The sequence below is a fragment of the Parasteatoda tepidariorum genome, chromosome 1 (genome assembly GCF_982258835.1).
Source record: "Parasteatoda tepidariorum strain Cologne lab strain chromosome 1, Ptep-v5.0, whole genome shotgun sequence".
In the NCBI taxonomy this organism is placed as follows: domain Eukaryota; kingdom Metazoa; phylum Arthropoda; class Arachnida; order Araneae; family Theridiidae; genus Parasteatoda; species Parasteatoda tepidariorum.
Genome location: NC_141755.1, coordinates 40296517 through 40315758, shown reverse-complemented (window position 1 = coordinate 40315758; position 19242 = coordinate 40296517). Strand labels below are relative to the sequence as shown.

General features: G+C 31.5%; 1 protein-coding gene across 1 annotated transcript in view; it reads right to left on the bottom strand.

The window, feature by feature from the left end:
* LOC107452389 (zonadhesin) overlaps window positions 1–19242 on the bottom strand; it is a 93312-nt gene that overhangs the window by 59848 nt on the left and 14222 nt on the right. Inside the window, exons 6-18 of the mRNA XM_087153610.1 lie at window positions 18264–18395; window positions 13302–13433; window positions 12419–12544; window positions 8584–8760; window positions 7365–7550; window positions 6797–6982; window positions 5505–5711; window positions 4614–4799; window positions 4179–4364; window positions 3744–3929; window positions 3314–3499; window positions 2879–3064; window positions 2444–2629 (exon numbers count right to left, since the gene is read on the bottom strand). Of these exons, the coding sequence (XP_087009736.1) occupies window positions 2444–2629; window positions 2879–3064; window positions 3314–3499; window positions 3744–3929; window positions 4179–4364; window positions 4614–4799; window positions 5505–5711; window positions 6797–6982; window positions 7365–7550; window positions 8584–8760; window positions 12419–12544; window positions 13302–13433; window positions 18264–18395 (2262 nt within the window). The remainder of the gene's footprint in view (window positions 1–2443; window positions 2630–2878; window positions 3065–3313; window positions 3500–3743; window positions 3930–4178; window positions 4365–4613; window positions 4800–5504; window positions 5712–6796; window positions 6983–7364; window positions 7551–8583; window positions 8761–12418; window positions 12545–13301; window positions 13434–18263; window positions 18396–19242) is intronic.

Below are 19242 nucleotides of genomic sequence, written 5' to 3'. Positions count from 1 at the left end.
TTTTCTTTTCTGTTCTAGAATATCTCTTTGCTTTAGAGATTGGCTCATGTGTAGCATAATTTGAAGCAACCGTTACCACAGAGATATCATTCCAGCGACAAACAAAAATATTTCCATTGGAACGGTAGTCATATGTCCCTCTCTCTGTTTTTTTCATATCCTTGGCGGATCGAAGAGGACACTCTCCAGTCCTATTTTCTCGAACAGTTCCAACAGCTCTTATCTTCAGAGAGGTCAGTTGATTCATCAAGTTGTATGATGTGAAAAAATTATCAAAAAAAAACCTCGTGCTGCTCAGGATGTTCCACAACAGACAGCATGTCCATTACGACTCTAGATCCAAGTGGAGTATCTGCCTTAGAACCATTTTGTTTTCCAGAATAAATTTCCATCTTATATGGGTATCCATTTGATGAGCATATCATCCAAATTTCGTAACCAAATCTGATTGGCTTTCCTCGTATGAACATCTTACAAGAATGATGTCCGTAATACGGTACCATTGATTCATCAATACTGAGTTTATCATGAAAAACGCCGAACTGAATTAAATTTTTACCTAATTCATCATATATGGGAGCAATCTTTGCGAGCTTATCACCTGATTTCACATCTTTGTTGTTATCCACTAGATGAAAATATTTTTTTAGTTGACGAAAGCGTGACCTGCTCATTATTTTCGAGAATATTTGATTAGACGTGTCCTCAGAAGTACTCCAATACAAGTCTTCTGAAGGTACGGTGTGATATCCACTTAAAATAAGCAAGCCAAGGAACTGCTGAATATCCTTACTGGTAACAGTTATAGTCTCTCCTTTTTGCAGAGCATACAACGTTGTCATATCAGCGAGATGTTGCATATAATCCAAAGGAAGTATTTTGAAAAATAACTGCAGAGGATCCATTGTCTGAAGCTCGGGAAATTTCTCAGTTAATTTTTCGAGGTTTTTTCCGTGAAGATTTTCTTCAAACGTTGCCTTTTTTTCCATCTGGGATAGGGTTCTTGTTTTCGTTTCTTTGCTTTTGGAGCCAAGCAAGAGGGTGTGCTTTTCTTTTGATCTCCTGAATCATGAAGCTCATCATCTGAACAATTTGAATTTCTATCTTCATTGCTTTTGTCAAGCATCAGGTCAGTCTGGCCGCAGACATCTTATGGATGAACTTCATTTAAGGCTTCGTCGTTTATATGCTCATCATCGCTCAGATTCGCGTCTTCATCAGGTGGCAAAATACAAAGATCAGGCTCCTGGGCGTCATCGAGTTCGCTATCGGATAGGCTATGAAAATAGTCTAACGCAGCTTCTAACGTTAAAAACTTGCGAGGCATCTCTAGATGGTAGTTTATACCCAATAATAATTGTAAAACACTAAACAGATGAAAACTATTTCATTCAGAGTCTAATAATACTCTAAAAACACAATCGTTGATACGTATGAAACTCGGTAAAAGAAACAGATCGCAACTTCGTCGAGTCGTGAAATGAAATGATGAAATGAGACCGCTCATCGAAAGTCCCGTGTCTTTACCTCCCCCTGAGTCAAGTGATACATTTCTAAGGAATGTGAAACACATATGCAAATCTTAAAAATTGAATAGGGTAGAAGACAATCAGATTTCCAACTGAGAAACTGTGATTGACTAACAATAGAGCGAACGAATTACACAGAATAAGGGTGTGAAAGGCAAGCTGATAACAGATGTCTATTGAACACGTGAATGAAAGAACCAAGACCCTGTCCACAACAAAAACGGGGGGGGGGGCTTGTGGACAGGTGTTGTTTGCTTTCACGAAATAATTGTGAAAGAAAGAATAGAATCGTACTCAAATTTTGCGAGTTACGAAAAAACCCCTCAAATACTATACTCCAAACGCCGATGTTCCCAAATGGGAAAATTTTAATTTTTACGGAAATAACTCCCTTGAAATAGTAATTGGACATATTTTGATGCGTTAAAACGAACTATATGTCCCCTGGCTACTAAATAACACCAATAAAAAATTTTCTGTTACTTTTTTTTAAAATTAGAGACTGAAAAACTTAAGAAAATTCTAAGTTCAGAAATTCTGTAAATTTGGCCTTAAATCTATAAAAAAATTTAATGATTTTCCAAAAATTAAGAGCATCTAAAATAAATTAATACTGTTCTGTGTCATTTCAGAAAATATGACAAATGTAAACAAATAATTAGGTTAGTAAAAGAATTCACAAAAAAATGTTCCCATTTGGGAACATCGGCAGGTAAAAGATTAATTCCTACTCTTATTTTTAGGCAACAAGGACAAGAAGGTTCCCACCTCAACTATCCTCAATTAATAATGAAGATTCTAAAGGTCAAACCGACCTTAGGTACCTCGACCAACCGATACGACTGCGACTAATACAAAAATAAATTAGAGTAAAAAAACAATTTATATATTTCAAAATATCAATATTTTTTTACGTTTTGGACATTGATTTGGATCTACACAGTCACCCTGGTCATTTCTAATTAATCCTTCACGACAGAAACAACCCTTGACACATTGTGCAGTGCAGACTTGATCATTTCCTGAGTTGGCACAAGTTTGGGGACATGCAGAACCGCAATCATTATAAACTTCGTTTTTGCCGCACATTTCTGAAAGTGCTGAGAAAACAAGTTTGAAGTATCAATATAACAAAGAAAGAAATATTATTTAATTCTAGAGAATATTAAAAATATCGAAGTGAAGATAAATAAAAATTAAATTTCAGTTTTCTGCTTTTTTATAGATATACAGTACACAAAACCAAACCACAATTACAGATTTAAGTAACATTAAAAATGTTCACAACTATACCTATTAAATAAAATTGCTAATAAAACTATACCTAATAAAAATAATTATTTACTTACGTTTTGGACATTGATTTGGATCTACACAGTCACCCTGGTCATTTCTAATTAATCCTTCACGACAGAAACAACCCTTGACACATTGTGCAGTGCAGACTTGATCATTTCCTAAGTTGGCACAAGTTTGGGGACATGCAGAACCGCAATCATTATAAACTTCGTTTTTGCCGCACATTTCTGAAAGTGCTGAGAAAACAAGTTTGAAGTATCAATATAACAAAGAAAGAAATATTATTTAATTCTAGAGAATATTAAAAATATCGAAGTGAAGATAAATAAAAATTAAATTTCAGTTTTCTGCTTTTTTATAGATATACAGTACACAAAACCAAACCACAATTACAGATTTAAGTAACATTAAAAATGTTCACAACTATACCTATTAAATAAAATTGCTAATAAAACTATACCTAATAAAAATAATTATTTACTTACGTTTTGGACATTGATTTGGATCTACACAGTCACCCTGGTCATTTCTAATTAATCCTTCACGACAGAAACAACCCTTGACACATTGTGCAGTGCAGACTTGATCATTTCCTAAGTTGGCACAAGTTTGGGGACATGCAGAACCGCAATCATTATAAACTTCGTTTTTGCCGCACATTTCTGAAAGTGCTGAGAAAACAAGTTTGAAGTATCAATATAACAAAGAAAGAAATTTAATTCTAGAGAATATTAAAAATATCGAAGTGAAGATAAATAAAAATTAAATTTCAGTTTTCTGCTTTTTTATAGATATATAGTACACAAAAACAAACCACAATTACAGATTTAAGTAACATTAAAAATGTTCACAACTATACCTATTAAATAAAATTGCTAATAAAACTATACCTAATAAAAATAATTATTTACTTACGTTTTGGACATTGATTTGGATCTACACAGTCACCCTGGTCATTTCTAATTAATCCTTCACGACAGAAACAACCCTTGACACATTGTGCAGTGCAGGCTTGATCTTTTCCTAAGTTGGCACATGTTTGGGGACATGCAGAACCGCAATCATTATAAACTTCGTTTTTGCCGCACATTTCTGAAAGTGCTGAGAAAACAAGTTTGAAGTATCAATATAACAAAGAAAGAAATATTATTTAATTCTAGAGAATATTAAAAATATCGAAGTGAAGATAAATAAAAATTAAATTTCAGTTTTCTGCTTTTTTATAGATATATAGTACACAAAACCAAACCACAATTACAGATTTAAGTAACATTAAAAATGTTCACAACTATACCTATTAAATAAAATTGCTAATAAAACTATACCTAATAAAAATAATTATTTACTTACGTTTTGGACATTGATTTGGATCTACACAGTCACCCTGGTCATTTCTAATTAATCCTTCACGACAGAAACAACCCTTGACACATTGTGTAGTGCAGGCTTGATCTTTTCCTAAGTTGGCACAAGTTTGGGGACATGCAGAACCGCAATCATTATAAACTTCGTTTTTGCCGCACATTTCTGAAAGTGCTGAGAAAACAAGTTTGAAGTATCAATATAACAAAGAAAGAAATATTATTTAATTCTAGAGAATATTAAAAATATCGAAGTGAAGATAAATAAAAATTAAATTTCAGTTTTCTGCTTTTTTATAGATATATAGTACACAAAACCAAACCACAATTACAGATTTAAGTAACATTAAAAATGTTCACAACTATACCTATTAAATAAAATTGCTAATAAAACTATACCTAATAAAAATAATTATTTACTTACGTTTTGGACATTGATTTGGATCTACACAGTCACCCTGGTCATTTCTAATTAATCCTTCACGACAGAAACAACCCTTGACACATTGTGCAGTGCAGACTTGATCATTTCCTAAGTTGGCACAAGTTTGGGGACATGCCGAACCGCAATCATTATAAACTTCGTTTTTGCCGCACATTTCTGAAAGTGCTGAGAAAACAAGTTTAAAGTCCCAATATAACAGAAAAAGAAATAATATATTGTTTTAGAGAATATTAAAAACATCGAAATGAACATAAATAAAAATTAAATTTCCGTTTTCTGTCCTTTTATAGAGATATAGTACGCAAAGCCTAACCACAATTACAAATATAAATAACATTGAAAATGTTCACAACTATAACCTGACATTTTAACATGATGCTTTAAATATAAATTAATTTTTTGAATCCATCTAACAAATCATTACAAAGCAAGAATAGTCTTGAAAAAGTAAATTTCCGACGTGAAATTCGATGGTTGAAAAATAAACATGTATTTTAAACAGTTTGAAATACACAAATACGTAGTTCAACATTTGAAGATGCTCTCCAATAGCTTATATATTTCATCAAAAATAAACAGAACTAAGTCGAAACAATGTAGTCAGATTTGTTTGTGTATTTTCTTTAATTTTTTAAAGTTTCAGTACTGCTCCAGAAGGCTTACAATAATTGTTAATAATATTTTACTGTAGTTTGCCATTAACAACTGACACATATATTAGTTAACTACGATTGCCTTCTACAAAAAAAAAATCATCTTTTTTCGGAGAAATTTCTGTATATAAAAATAGTTTACTCGTTCTCATTACAATAAAATTTAGTTGCTACACTAAATTAATTTATGAATTTGAAATTATCATAGGTTTCCTACGTTTTGGACACTGAGTTGGGTGCACACATTCACCGTAATCGTTTCTAACTAATCCTTCTTCACAGAAGCAGCCTTCGACACATTGTAAAGTACAGATTTCATCTTTTCCCAAGTTGGCACAAGTTTTGGGACATGCAGAGCCGCATTTAGTATAAACTTCATGTTTACCGCAAGTATTTGATATTGCTGAGAAAACAAGTTTAGAGAATCAAAGTAACAAAAGAGAAATATTATATTACATTAGAGGATATCAAAAATGGCAAAATGAGGCTAAATATTATCTAAATTTAAATTTTTTATCTTTTATACAGAAATATTACCTTTAGCCTAAACACAATCATTGATTTAAATAACATTCAAATAACTTAGAAAAGACCTAACATATAAAAATGTCGTATCAAATATATATTAATTTTCTGAATTTGTGTCCATTGAAAGATACGAAAAATGATGCTTGTTGAAAAAGAAACTCTACTGTCAATTATATTTGATTTGAAGTTTGAAAAATGAGCATATCTTTTTGAAAATAAAAATTCATAAATATGATCTACGTTTTTTTTTAAAGTTTATGTTCTCCAACAGTCCCAAAATTATGTACACATTAACAGTCCTACAATAATGTACACATTCATGCATACACACACGTTTAATGTTTCGGCTATTCTACGCATTCCTATTTGCCTGGATTCGAAAACAGCTCTCTGATAATTTCACATGAACCTAGAAGCAGAACTGATATTGATTTTTTTTAAATAAAGTTTATAATCACTGGAGACAGAATAGCATTTGGAGTTTTTTTCGGTTATTTGTATCTTGTTTTAAAACAAAATATACAAAATTTACTTAATAAGAACAAGAAAAACCCAGGTTTGTTTTATTATTTCATATAATATATAATTTTTAAGTTTGAAGTAATATCCCAAAAAAATTATCACAATCGTTAGTAATATCCAACAGATTTTGTTTGGCCCAGTGGATACCAACCACCTTTTGGTTTTAACGACTCGGTTTCTTTCTTAATTTATTCATGCTTAATAGTATGTTCCTGTGCTTTCCGAGTTTGCATAAAAATAATATTGTTAAAACTTGCACTAGTATCTTGCACACTTCATTAATTCCTTCACTTATTTTTAGGCAACCATGTTTCCACCTCAACGATCCTCACCGAATGATGAAGAGGTAACAGGCCAAACTGACTTAGGCACCCCGAAGAACTCATGCGATTGCGACTAGTACAGATATAAGTTACTGTAAAAAAATTACTTTATTTTAAAAAATCAATATTTTCTTACGTTTTGGACATTGATTTGGATGTACACATGCACCCTCGTCATTTCTAATTAATCCACCACGACAGAAACATCCTTCGACACATTGTTCGATGCAGAATTGATGTTTTCCCAAGTTAGAGCAAGTTTGGGGACATGCAGTGCCGCATTCATAGTAAACTTCATTTTTACCGCAAGTAGGTGAGGGTGCTGTTAATACAATTTCAAATTATCAATATAACAAAAATGATAAAAATAATATATTCCTTTAGAGAATATTAAAAACATCAAAATAAAGATAAATATAAATTAAATTTCAGTTTTCTGCTTTTATAAAGATATAGTGCACTGAAACTAAACACTATTACAGATTTAAATAAAATTGAAAATGTTCACGACTAAAATCAGACATTTTAACATGATGCATTAAATATAAATTAATCTTCTGAATTCATGTAAACAGATCAACAGAACAAATCATCTTTTTTTCAAGAATTTTTTTTTTTAAAGATAGTTTACTCGCTCACTACAATTAAAATTAGTGGCTACGCTAAATAAATTTATAAATTTCAAACTATGAAAGCTTTCTTACGTTTTGGACACTGATTTGGGTGTACACATTCACCATAGTCATTTCTAACTAATCCTTCTTCACAGAAACAACCTATCACACATTGTGCAGTGCAGACTTGATCTTTTCCTAAGTTGGCACAAGTTTTGGGACATGCAGAGCCACATTCAGTATAAACTTCATGTTTACCGCAAGTATTTGATATTGCTGAGAAAACAAGTTTAGAGTATCAAAGTAACAAGAGAAAAATATTATATTACTTTAGAGGATATAAAAAATGGCAAAATGAAGCTAAATATAATCTAAATTATCTTTTATATTGAAATATTACCTTAAGCCTAAACATAATCGTAAATTTAAATAGTATTCAAATGTTTTAGAGAAGATCTAACATATAAACATGGCAAATCTAAAATTAATTAATTTTCTTAATTTGTGTCCATCAAAAGATACGAAAAATGGTGTTTGTTGAAAAAGTAAATCTACAGTCAATTCTATTCGATTTGAAGTTTGAAAAATAGGCATATATTTTTATAAATATGCTCTTATAAATTTTTAAAAGAGTTTATGTACTCCAATAGTTCAACAAAAATGTACACGTTAACATTGTTACAGATACACACACGTTTAATGTGGAAACGATTATTCGTTTTCCTATTTGCCTGGATTCGAAAACAGGTTTTTTGACAATGGTTAATCTTCCTGTTTATTTCATATGAACCTAGAAGCATTAATGTAGCTCATTTTTTTGGAAAATAAAGTTAACCACTGGCAGCAGAACAACTTTTGGAGTATTTTATGGTTATTGGTATATATATATATATATATATATATATATATATATATATATATATATATATATATATATATATATATATATATATATTTTTAAAACAAAATATACAGAACTTACTTCATTAAAACTAGAAAAATGTATTTGTTTGTAAAACTGGAAAAAACGTATTTGTATACATAATATATAAATTTATAGTTTGAAGTAATATCCTGAAAATTCATCACAATTGTTAATAATATCCAACAGATTCTTGGAACTTACAAATAAGTCATGGTTAATATCATGACTCTTAATATCATAGCAAATCATAGCAAATGGTTAATATCATAGCAAATTCAAACATTTCCAGTGCTTACTTAGAGATAATAACCTTTTAACACTATTATAAAAATAAAATTTTACACTGAATTAATTTATAAACTTTAAATGTCAAAATTTTCTTACGTTTTGGACACTGATTTGGGTGTACACATTCACCATTGTCATTTCTAATTAATCCTTTTTGACAAAAACAACCTGTGATACATTGTGCAGAGCAGACTTGATCTTTTCCCAAGTTGGCGCAAGTTACGGGACATGCAGAACCGCATTCAGTATAAACTTCGTTTTTACCACAAGTATCTGGTAGTATGGAGAAAATAGGCTTTAAGAATCAATTACAACAAAAGAAGAGTACTTATTTTAGGATAACTTTAGAGGGTGCTTATATTGACAAAATGAAACTGAAAAATTATTTATAAAACTGTAATGTTCTGCTCTTTCATACAGAAATATTTGCTTGAGCCTAATTAAAATCTCAGATTTAAATTAAACTGAAAATATTTTAAATTTGTTTTAAAACAGTGATAAATTAAACAGAATTTTTGATTTAAAAATAAATTCTCCCGTTTTTTTAAATACATCAAATTTACTTGTTGCAGCGAAAAAAACTTGAGCATTATTTCGTTGCGCTGCTAAAAAAATAACAAAACTCCTTTTCTTTTTTATTCTTGGGCGTTTCAGTAACCATTGCAATATCAAATATTACAATTATCTGTTATTCCTGATTATTGGAAAAGATTTTAAGACTGATTTTTAATTTTCAATTTTTAAAAAAAAAATTATTTTTAGATCTGACATGCCTCTCTTACACTTAAATTGCACGTTTGATATCACTTTGCTATATAACTATGTCTAACTGAATTTAGGACATCACACATTATACATTTTATTTTTAATTGGCTTGGATGGTAGTATTGCAGAGAGGTAATTGCTCTCACTAATATTTTCCCTACCAATATTAAGTATAAAGAAGGCATGGAATGAGATATATTGTTTTTGTAATTTTCAGGAAATAGTGAATTGTTTTTTGGTAAAATTGAATTTTACGATAAAAAGTAAAGACACCAAAAATACTAGTATTTTGTCTTTCACAATCAACGTTTTTTAACTTTTTTTTACACTTTCCGGTTTGAGTGCGGTAGTTTAGGTAATGGGGGTTTCACCTCCCAATGAGGAGACCTAGGTTTAATTCAATGTCGTTGCAGATTGATAGGAACTCTGCTTCAGATATACTTAAAAATATATCGGTAGTTTACGGATCAAAAGTTAGAATCACTGAGTCATGGGTGGTTTTCTCGGTTTTCCTCTTTACGTAATGCAAATTCGGGTTAGTTTCACTTAAAAAAGTTTCCACGAAGTCGAGTTTGCTCCAGTATTTCCCTTGTCTTCTAGGTTATATTCAATATTACAAGGCTTCGGACTAGAATACGGATAATTGTAAACTCAGATTTGGGTGAGCTGTTCAACTCCCATTATAAAATTAAATTAAATAAAATTTAATATTTTTAAAAACTTCTTTTTTGTAACTTTTGAACAACCTGTGCTTGGTAAAAGAGGATATAAAGTAATTTGATTGATGAGTAATTCGGTAAGTAATTTATATAATAAAGTAATTTAATTAATAAAGTAATTTAATTAATAAAGTAATTTAATTAAATTAATTTAATACAATATGCAAGGGGTAAAAGGTACCTGAAATGTGTACCGAGCTTCCGGGGGTATAGCCGGGCCCCCTTCCCCTGAGGATTACATCAGGGCACTGGTCGTCCAGTTTGGTCGTGGGGCCAACTACAATACCATGTAAAAGAACCCCAGTTCAGAAACCTCAACTAATTGCATATATCGGCACCATTTTATCCAGACGACTCGGCATGGAAAGGGACTTGAGATTTGGTGCATGGAACCTCCGCTCCCTACAAAATTTACGCATGTTTTTGACAACTGTAAGTTAGATATTCTTGCAATTCAGAAAATCAGATGGTTTGGAGAAGGAATTTCTGAAAATAGGGAATGCAGTGTATATTACAGCTGCCATGGCAAATCACATCATTTTGGTGTTGGCTTCATCTTGAACCAAAGACTCAGTAGGGCAGTCATTGACTTTCAGGCTATAAGCATGAGACTCTGTAAAATAAGACTGAAAAGAAGACATTACAACATAAGCCTGATTTGTGCTCATGCACCGACTGAAGAGAAAAACGGTATGGAAAAAGACTTATTTTACAACCTGCTGATGGAGAGCTATAATTCCTTCCCTGCACAGGACAAGAAAATAGTATTTGGGGACTACAATGCTATGATCGGATTTGTTAGACGCCACGCTGGTGCTGAAAGCCTTCACTACGATACTGATGGAAATGGACAGGGACTTTTTGACTTTGCTGACTCGGAAAATCTGTTCATCACAAGCATGGCAATCCCAAGTAGAGATATACACAAGAATGCTTGGTGGTGCCTGATGGGTTAACTCTTAACCAGATCGATCATATACTTGTGGATATGAGACACCGTAGCAATGTAATAGACGTGAGAAGTTTTAGAGGAACGCAAGTCGATATGGGCCGTATCCTTGCGATATCCAAAGTGAGACTCCGAATATGTTATAATTTCAATCACAGGAGAGAAATCAGAGATTTTAAACCTGACATTTCTGAATTAAATGATCAAAATATTCTTAAAGAATATAAAATTAACTTAGCAAAAGTAATTGTTGAATAAGAAGGGAAACAAGGCTTTACTTTTGATTGGTACGCAATAAAAAATACCATTTTGAAATCTGCACTTGAAGCTATCCCATACCTGAAATGACTGACCTAAAATGAGTGGTTTGACTATGATTGTAGAAAAGTCACAAAACACGAGAGCAAAGCCTATAGATTAATGCTACAAAAGCATCTCACAACAGTTTCCCAGGAAAAATATAGGAATCTGAGATGACTAGAAAATAAACTAAGGAGAAAAAACGGACACCCCTCCGCACAATTGTTAAGAAAAGAATAAAATATTTATATTATTTTTTTTATAAAATTAATATAAAACTATAAGAACTAAATGTGATTTTCATAGAAACTGAATAATTGCTTCAATTTAAATAAAATTCTATTAAGAAAGATTAAAAAAATAAATTTAAGAAATCTTAAAAGCTAGGCAATATGCAATGGCTATAGTGGCATCACAAAACGGTTCTGCATTTTCCTCCCTACGTTCCAACATAAAGATAAATAATATTTTTCGATAGCGTTTTCGCAGCAGCTTACAAGCAGTACTTTTACAAATCACGCTTGAATATCGTAGCACGTAACAACATGATTCATTAACATTTTATTAGCTTACAGTACTGTTTCTATATTTATAGCTGTTCAAATATTTATTTTTAAATTTTTTTCATTATATTGTTAACCATTTGCTTCAGGCTACTCTTGATCAAAGTATTCACATAATAATAAATGCTCTATAATATTTAGATTGATTCAACGATATAGGGAGCAGGAGACATGATTTTGTCAAACAGTTTCGTAAATTGTTCCACTTACAGATTTATGAAACAAATTTTAGAACTTAGAGTAAAAACATTGTTACCATAAAAATAACCTATCTAGATTAAAGTACTTTCTTATTAAAATATTTCAAATGAAATTGTCAGTGATTTCTGTTACGAAACATGTTGTGGAACATGTTACGAATTAGGTATCATTCCTATAGTTCAGGCATACAATTCTTACACTTTAGTTGAATGTTTCAAACCATCGTGTAACGCAACTTAGGCCAACAGAACTTCGGGCATACCATTATGTGTTTTCCATTTCATGGTTAGCGCAACCGCCAACAGAATGCAGAAAGGTATTTGAAACCATGAACTACTGCTCTGCAAAATATTTCCTCAACCAATGCAAAAATTAAAGAAAATATAGTATGAATGAAATAGTTTTCATGCAAATTACACTAATTAGTTTAGTACCATTTTTCAGACATTCTGGACAACATCTACATTTTGGTATTCGCATCTCGAAACCATCTGGACAGTTTTCTGGTATGGTTGGACAGTTGTATGATCCTGAGCAATCAGTTTGGCAATCATCTGGTTCTGCAGTTGCCACATTTGATGATGATTAGTTAAAGGAATGATATCAATAAGTTAATATATAAAAAGATTGAAAAGTTTAAATTAGCGGCATTTATTAAGATTAGTTGATCTTGATAAAAAACGTCATTGGCTTCAAAAAATTTGAAAATGTTTTTTAAAAAAATGTCGGAATGTTTGAAGCGTTCTAAAATAGGCGCTTATTTTCTCAATTTACAAAATATGAATGAAGAAATTTGAAACAAAACATTTTAAGTTTCCCCCCAAAAATTAAAGCTTAACGGAAAAAACAAAATAGAAAAACCACGGTAGCCTGAGAGTAAAACGTAAAAAATTAAGTTGAAAAGAAAATGATGAAAAAAACTCTAAAAACTGCTATGGCCGAGTGTTGCAAATGAGAGGTGAATGAATGTCCATGCGCTCTATGAGGAGGTGTTGAAGAACGCATGTTATTAACAAGAGAATCGGCAATTATATGTATGAAAAAAATTCCAGGGCTTCAAGATGATCTGATGTGGCAGAGGTAAAAATAAATTCGGCCGTATCGCTCAGTAATATTTTTATTATCATCATATTTCTGAAGCCATTGAAGTTTTTAATCAATCAAACAGTTTTATTCCTTTTACTTGGGATTGTTTATCTTAAAGATTTTCTTGTTTCTAAAATTATCTCACAGCGGAACAAACAGTATTAATCCTTCAAAATCCAATTCAAAATATTAATTATTCATAACTTAGTACAGTAAAATTAGAAAAATTACTTTTTATTGGTTCGCACGTATCGCAGCAACCGCAATCAGACCTCACTGGCGCGGAACCTTCAATGCAGTTAATTAGTTTACATTCATTCCCGTTACAATCGATGGCTGCGCACACTTCTGAACCTGGGAGTGCTATTTGAAGAGACGAAAAAAAGAGAATATTATAAAGGTAACAGCATATAGCTTGAAGATAATATTTATTTACATGTGGCAATGCATTTAATGTCGTATGACCATCACAGAAGTTAAAAGATATCGTTGCACACAAATAATTCACAACTAGTTAAGCAATATAAAATGAAAACAAAAGCTATAAAAAAGTTTTTACCATCAATATAAAACAGAAAATGTGCGCATAAAAGATCCCCACACAATTAGAAATTTTTTGGAAAAAATAGTCAAATAACAATTTATTTAATTGCTATTTCACCTTATACAAATAAAATTGTTAAATAACCATCAATCTATTTACTGTGAGAAACACTGTTTCTCCTAATACGGTTAAACAAATAGAATTTTATCGCACCAACTAGACGAGCTAATGAAGACACTTAATTCCTTGCAGCTGGGTGCTTAATATAACCAAGATTGCTAATCAGTCAATCTCATAACCGGGGTTCATTTTCCAGCGTTGACAACTCAATATTTTAGTCATTTCTTTCAACACAAAAAGTGTTTTCAGTGTTATGCACTCCCCAATTAGTGACCCTTGACTATTGGAATACGATACTCTCATTCACGCAAATACACCGAAGAGCCATTACATTATGATCACCCTCCATCTATAACAATGGGCTCGCCCTGGTTTTCATGGTTTCTTACCCAGGAACAATGTTTTCATGGGGCCCATCAGGACCCATAATCCTCATAAAACAATCCCTGACGTCTCTAAGCTACTTGAACATAGTTGCAGACCAGGTTCACCCATTCATGGCAACAGTTTTTCCTGCGGGGAACGGTGTTTACTTACAGGATAATGCACCGTGTCATAAGGGTCGAATCGTCATGGATTGGTTCGAGGAACATTCCAGTGACTTTCAAGTCATGTCTTGACCCCCAATTTCACCTGATCTTAATCCAATAGAGCGTTTGTGGTCCTACTTGGAAAACCAAATTCGTGCTACCACGCTACCCCCTCGCAATGGGAGGGAATTTCAGGACCAGTTGGTGAGCGCTTGGTACCAGATACCTCAGACTACCTATCAGCACCTTGTGGAATCAATGCCACGGCTGATGCTAGCAGTTTTAAGGGCTAAAGGTGGTCCTACATGTTATTAGCAGGGTGGTCATAATGTAATGGCTCTTCGGTGTAAAGCAGCGCCGTAAAGCTGTCTTTCACAAACATATCACTTATCACAATGTTTTTAGTTAAGTATCAGAATTTTCCTTCTCTTGCGATAAGTGAAAAAAAAAGGTAAACTAATTAAATCACATTTCATGGTTCATTTGATAAAACGCAAACCAAAACCTAACTGCAATGCCCAGTACCTAATGAAAGGCCTATATCAAATTTCCAGCTAAATTTTTCGATATATTTGAAGCCATACTTGTTGTAAATGTTTTTAAAAAAACGTATAGTTTGTATTCATGTTTTTTTTTAATATACTAGTTGTGAGCTATTCCACAACCGCAAAAGTTAAAAAAAATATTCTTTGCCTTTAAATTGGAGGAGCAGATTGCTGTCGTTTATATTACCATAATTTTAGAATGGAAATTAAAAGTGTTTAGTAAAACATTTCAAACCATTATACGGCACAACTTCTAACGAAACTCGGAACATACTTTTATGCGATTTTCATTTGATTGGCATAATTAGTGGGACCACTAACAGGATACGAAAGGGTAGTTGCTGTAATTCAGTGGTTCTCAAATGGTGTTCCGCGAAACCCTAAGCTTCCTTCCAAAGGTCCTAAGGGTCGATTGCACCATTTGATGATGATTAGTTAATACAATGATATCATTACGTTAATTTATAAAAATATTGGAAAGTTTATATTTATGTGAGTAAGACTAATTGTTCTTGATAAAAAACGTCATTGGCTTCAAAATATATAATAAAGGTTGAAAAAAATATCGAAAGGTCGATTAGAACTTTTTTACGAATTTTAAATGAAAGCATGTAATTAAATTTATATACGAGTAATAACTAAATATTTATTTAATATTTTTGTCTTTTTGTGAAATTATTCAATTAAAATGCTTATAAAGAAGGAAAATTAAAATTAAAATAGTTCTAACAACACTATATTGGATGAATAATGAAAAGGACTCATTTCTGAAAGAATTCATTAGTATTTCGCATAGAAACAAAATAACCAAATTCATCAATAAAGAAATATAACTCTCTCAAACCATCCACAACGTTCAAGTCCGATATTTTTTGTCTGTATTTCAATGAAAAACCAAGTTCTAACTCATGTATGTTCAGTTGATGCATGCAGACGCTAATAAATTGGAAGAATTTATGCTACTTCAGACATGTAAACTCATCTATTTTATATAACAATATTGATAGAACGATGCGATGAAGAAATTTCATTGTTTATTCACTCGCTAAATACTCTGAAAATATCAAAAAATATATATTTAATGTTTAATACTAAATACGGTATACTCTGGATATCTCGAAGTAAAAATGTCACTAAAAAATTTCGAGATAGCGAGTATACGAGATAACAAGTTCAGAACTAAACATTTTCTAAAAAGTAGAAAAATATATTCAAAAACACTTCGCTAAAAATGGAGTCCTGATACAAGAAAATAACTAAGAATAAACATGTTTGTATTGATAGTTGACTATAAGTCTAAATACTACAATGATAATTTTATTTTTAAAAGTAAGGCGAAAATAATTATGCATTAAATTGAAAAGAATTGGTTTATAATAAATTAACATTGTGATTTTTTCCGAAAATAATTGTTTTTCTATTTCTTAAAAAAATTTACATACCAAGGTTTTGAGCAGAAACACTTAATTTATATTAACATTAGGAGGATATATAATGACAAGAGGAAAATATTATTTGATGCAACAATTCTTTTTGAGGCATCTAAGCTCGAAATATCGAAACTATTCTGATCTTCAAAATTTTAATCGTTAAATAATTTCCTTTATTTTTAAATAAACCTCGTTGTTCCTCAAAAAAAAAATGATGAATCAGTTAAGATTTCATAGCCGTTTTATTCGATTCCATAGAACATTTTCCTCAATCTACATGAAATATAAAGAAAATATAGTATGAATTATATAGTTTTTCATAATTTTCATCAAACAGTATCTTTTTTCTGGCACACTGGATAGCAAGAACATTTTAGTGTTACCAACTCGTTACCTTCTTTGTAGTTTAGTGGTATCGCTGGAAAGCTGACAATCATTGGGGCATTCATTTGGTTATGAAGTTGTCACATTTGAGGAAGGTCAGTTAAAAGAAAGACAACAGTATGCAAATTTATAAAAAAAAATATTTAAATTAGCGTGAGTGAGATTAATTGTTCTTAATAAAAATGGTTTCACACACTTTTGAACCTGGGTTTGCGATGCAAAGAAAAAAAAAGCATATTATGAAGGTAAAAGCTTTAAATGTAATATTTATTTATATGTGACAGTGCATTTAATGATCTATGATCATGGCAATAGTTAAAAGATATCACTCCTCACGAATAATTCTCAATTAGTTAGATAATTGTTTCTACGCCCGTTGGCTTCTTGGCGTCATTGTTCTCAGCCAAGTGTCAGTTAATGTACAACAACCAAAGAGTATACACGCTCGTGTTGTCTCTCCGCACAACACCTACTAGAAGTAGAAAGGCCTCAGCACGGATCAATTTAGTAGTCCGATGTGACGAAGTTAACTGCGCAGTAGACGAAAAATAAGAAAGATGTCATTACGTTAGGGGTACTAAGCTGCGCAGTGTTTGAAAATACAAAATATGTCATTACGTTTGGACTACTAAGGGATATTTATGGTAACCCGTGCTGAGGCCTGTTCTTTCTAGGAGGTGTTGCTCCGCAGCGCTACCAGCGCATCCCTCAAATAAAGTGTTTACAGTCCATAAAGGTATAATTGTCCAGGCTGAATTTTATACGCATTGCAATCTATCGCAGAACAATAATATAAGTTATAAAATGAAAAAAAAGCTCATGAAGTGCTTTTACGATCAATATTAAGCAGCAAGGCATGCGTAAAAAGTCACCACTCTGTTAGAAATTTCCCGGAAAATGGAATATAACAATAAAATTTTTTAATTTCTTATTTCACCATATTCAAATAAAACAATCAAATAACCATAAATAATACAAACTCTTAATTAAGAAATAAATCCGTTTATTAACTGCTTTCAGCTAATATGGCTGTCTATCTAATTAAGACACTCAATTGCGGCTGCAGACATATTGCAACCCAGAGAGCTAATCTGTCTAATTTTTAAGATTTCCAATAAAAGAAATAAAACAAAGGGGAAAAATAAAATATAGTAATCGCGATTGCCAATGAGTGAAACATAAAAAATATATCTGAAAAAATAATAGGGGGAAATAAAATAGAAAAACTGTTTTAGCTGAAAATAAAGGCAAAATGAATTTCCTCGCTCTAAGGAAAAGTGATGATGAACTTAGGTCTTTAATAAGAGAATTGGCATTCATATGAATGAGACAAGATTCCAGGGCATTAAGATGAGCTGATGCTGCAAAACATTGCATTGTCGCACAATATTTTTCTTCACACATTTTTTGAAGCCAATGAAGTTCTTAATCATTCATGCATTTCCATTTCTTTTTCTTGGTATTATTTATTTAAGATTTTTTGTTATTAAAATTATAATATCATGGGAATAGCTGTTGAAATTATTTATCGGTTAATAGCTGTTATCAAACATAATGTTAATGTTATTCAGCTGTTAATATTATCAAACATAAGTATTAATTTCAACATAACATAGTGCACGTATAATAAATGCATTTACTTTTCACTAGTTCACATTTATCGCAGCAACCACACCAAGACCTTACTGGCTTGTAACCTGGAGCACAATCAACTGCTGGACATGGACTTCCTCTGCAATCAACGGTTTCGCACACTTCTGAACCTGGGGTCGCTAGGTAAAAAAAATAGGCATGAAAATACTTAATTTAAAGATTTAAAGAAAATATTAAGTTACTTGTGCGCATTGCATCAGTCTCTGATAAGCAAAAATAAACAATGTATGGCTGCGCAAATTTCTAAGAACGTGTTTAATTTTTGTGAACATGACAGCATTTGAAATATACCGTTTTATACAAATAGGGCACAACAGCATTTTAATAACAGCACTAAAATTAATACAAAATGCTGAAATCTAAATACCAGAATTTTTTGCCGTAATTTTTTACAGTAATAATAATAGTGATTGGATTATATTAAATTAAATATTGTTGTAAAAATTATGAGGCATCAGATTATTAGTACATAAACTTTTACTGTAAAATATAGATTTCATGTAAAAACAAACACGTTACCTGAATTCTGACATATTTTACCATAATTTAATCAGGAATTTTTTACTGTGCACGTAATTATTATTAGATAAGCGATTACAACAGAAGCTTAAGAAATAGTTATACAATCAATATTAAGGAGCAAGTACATTGAGCAAAAAATTCCACCCTGAATAACTTTTGATCTAATGATCGGATTCTTAAAGACTAGAGAGGGTAACCTCAAATATGCTAATTAATAAATGCAGAGGATGATTTATGTTACAAAATTAGTCATCAAACCTCGCTTTCTCTGAATAAACATACTTTTTATTCGAAGGATTTGGATTGCTGACCTCTGAAATCTAAGAAGTAGCCGCAATCTGGGATATATTATCACAATAGTTTGGTTAGGAGAGTGTTCTAAAGATTGAACCCATAATGTCAATTTAAATTTTTTCTTCTTTATCTCAAGAACTTTTTAAGCGA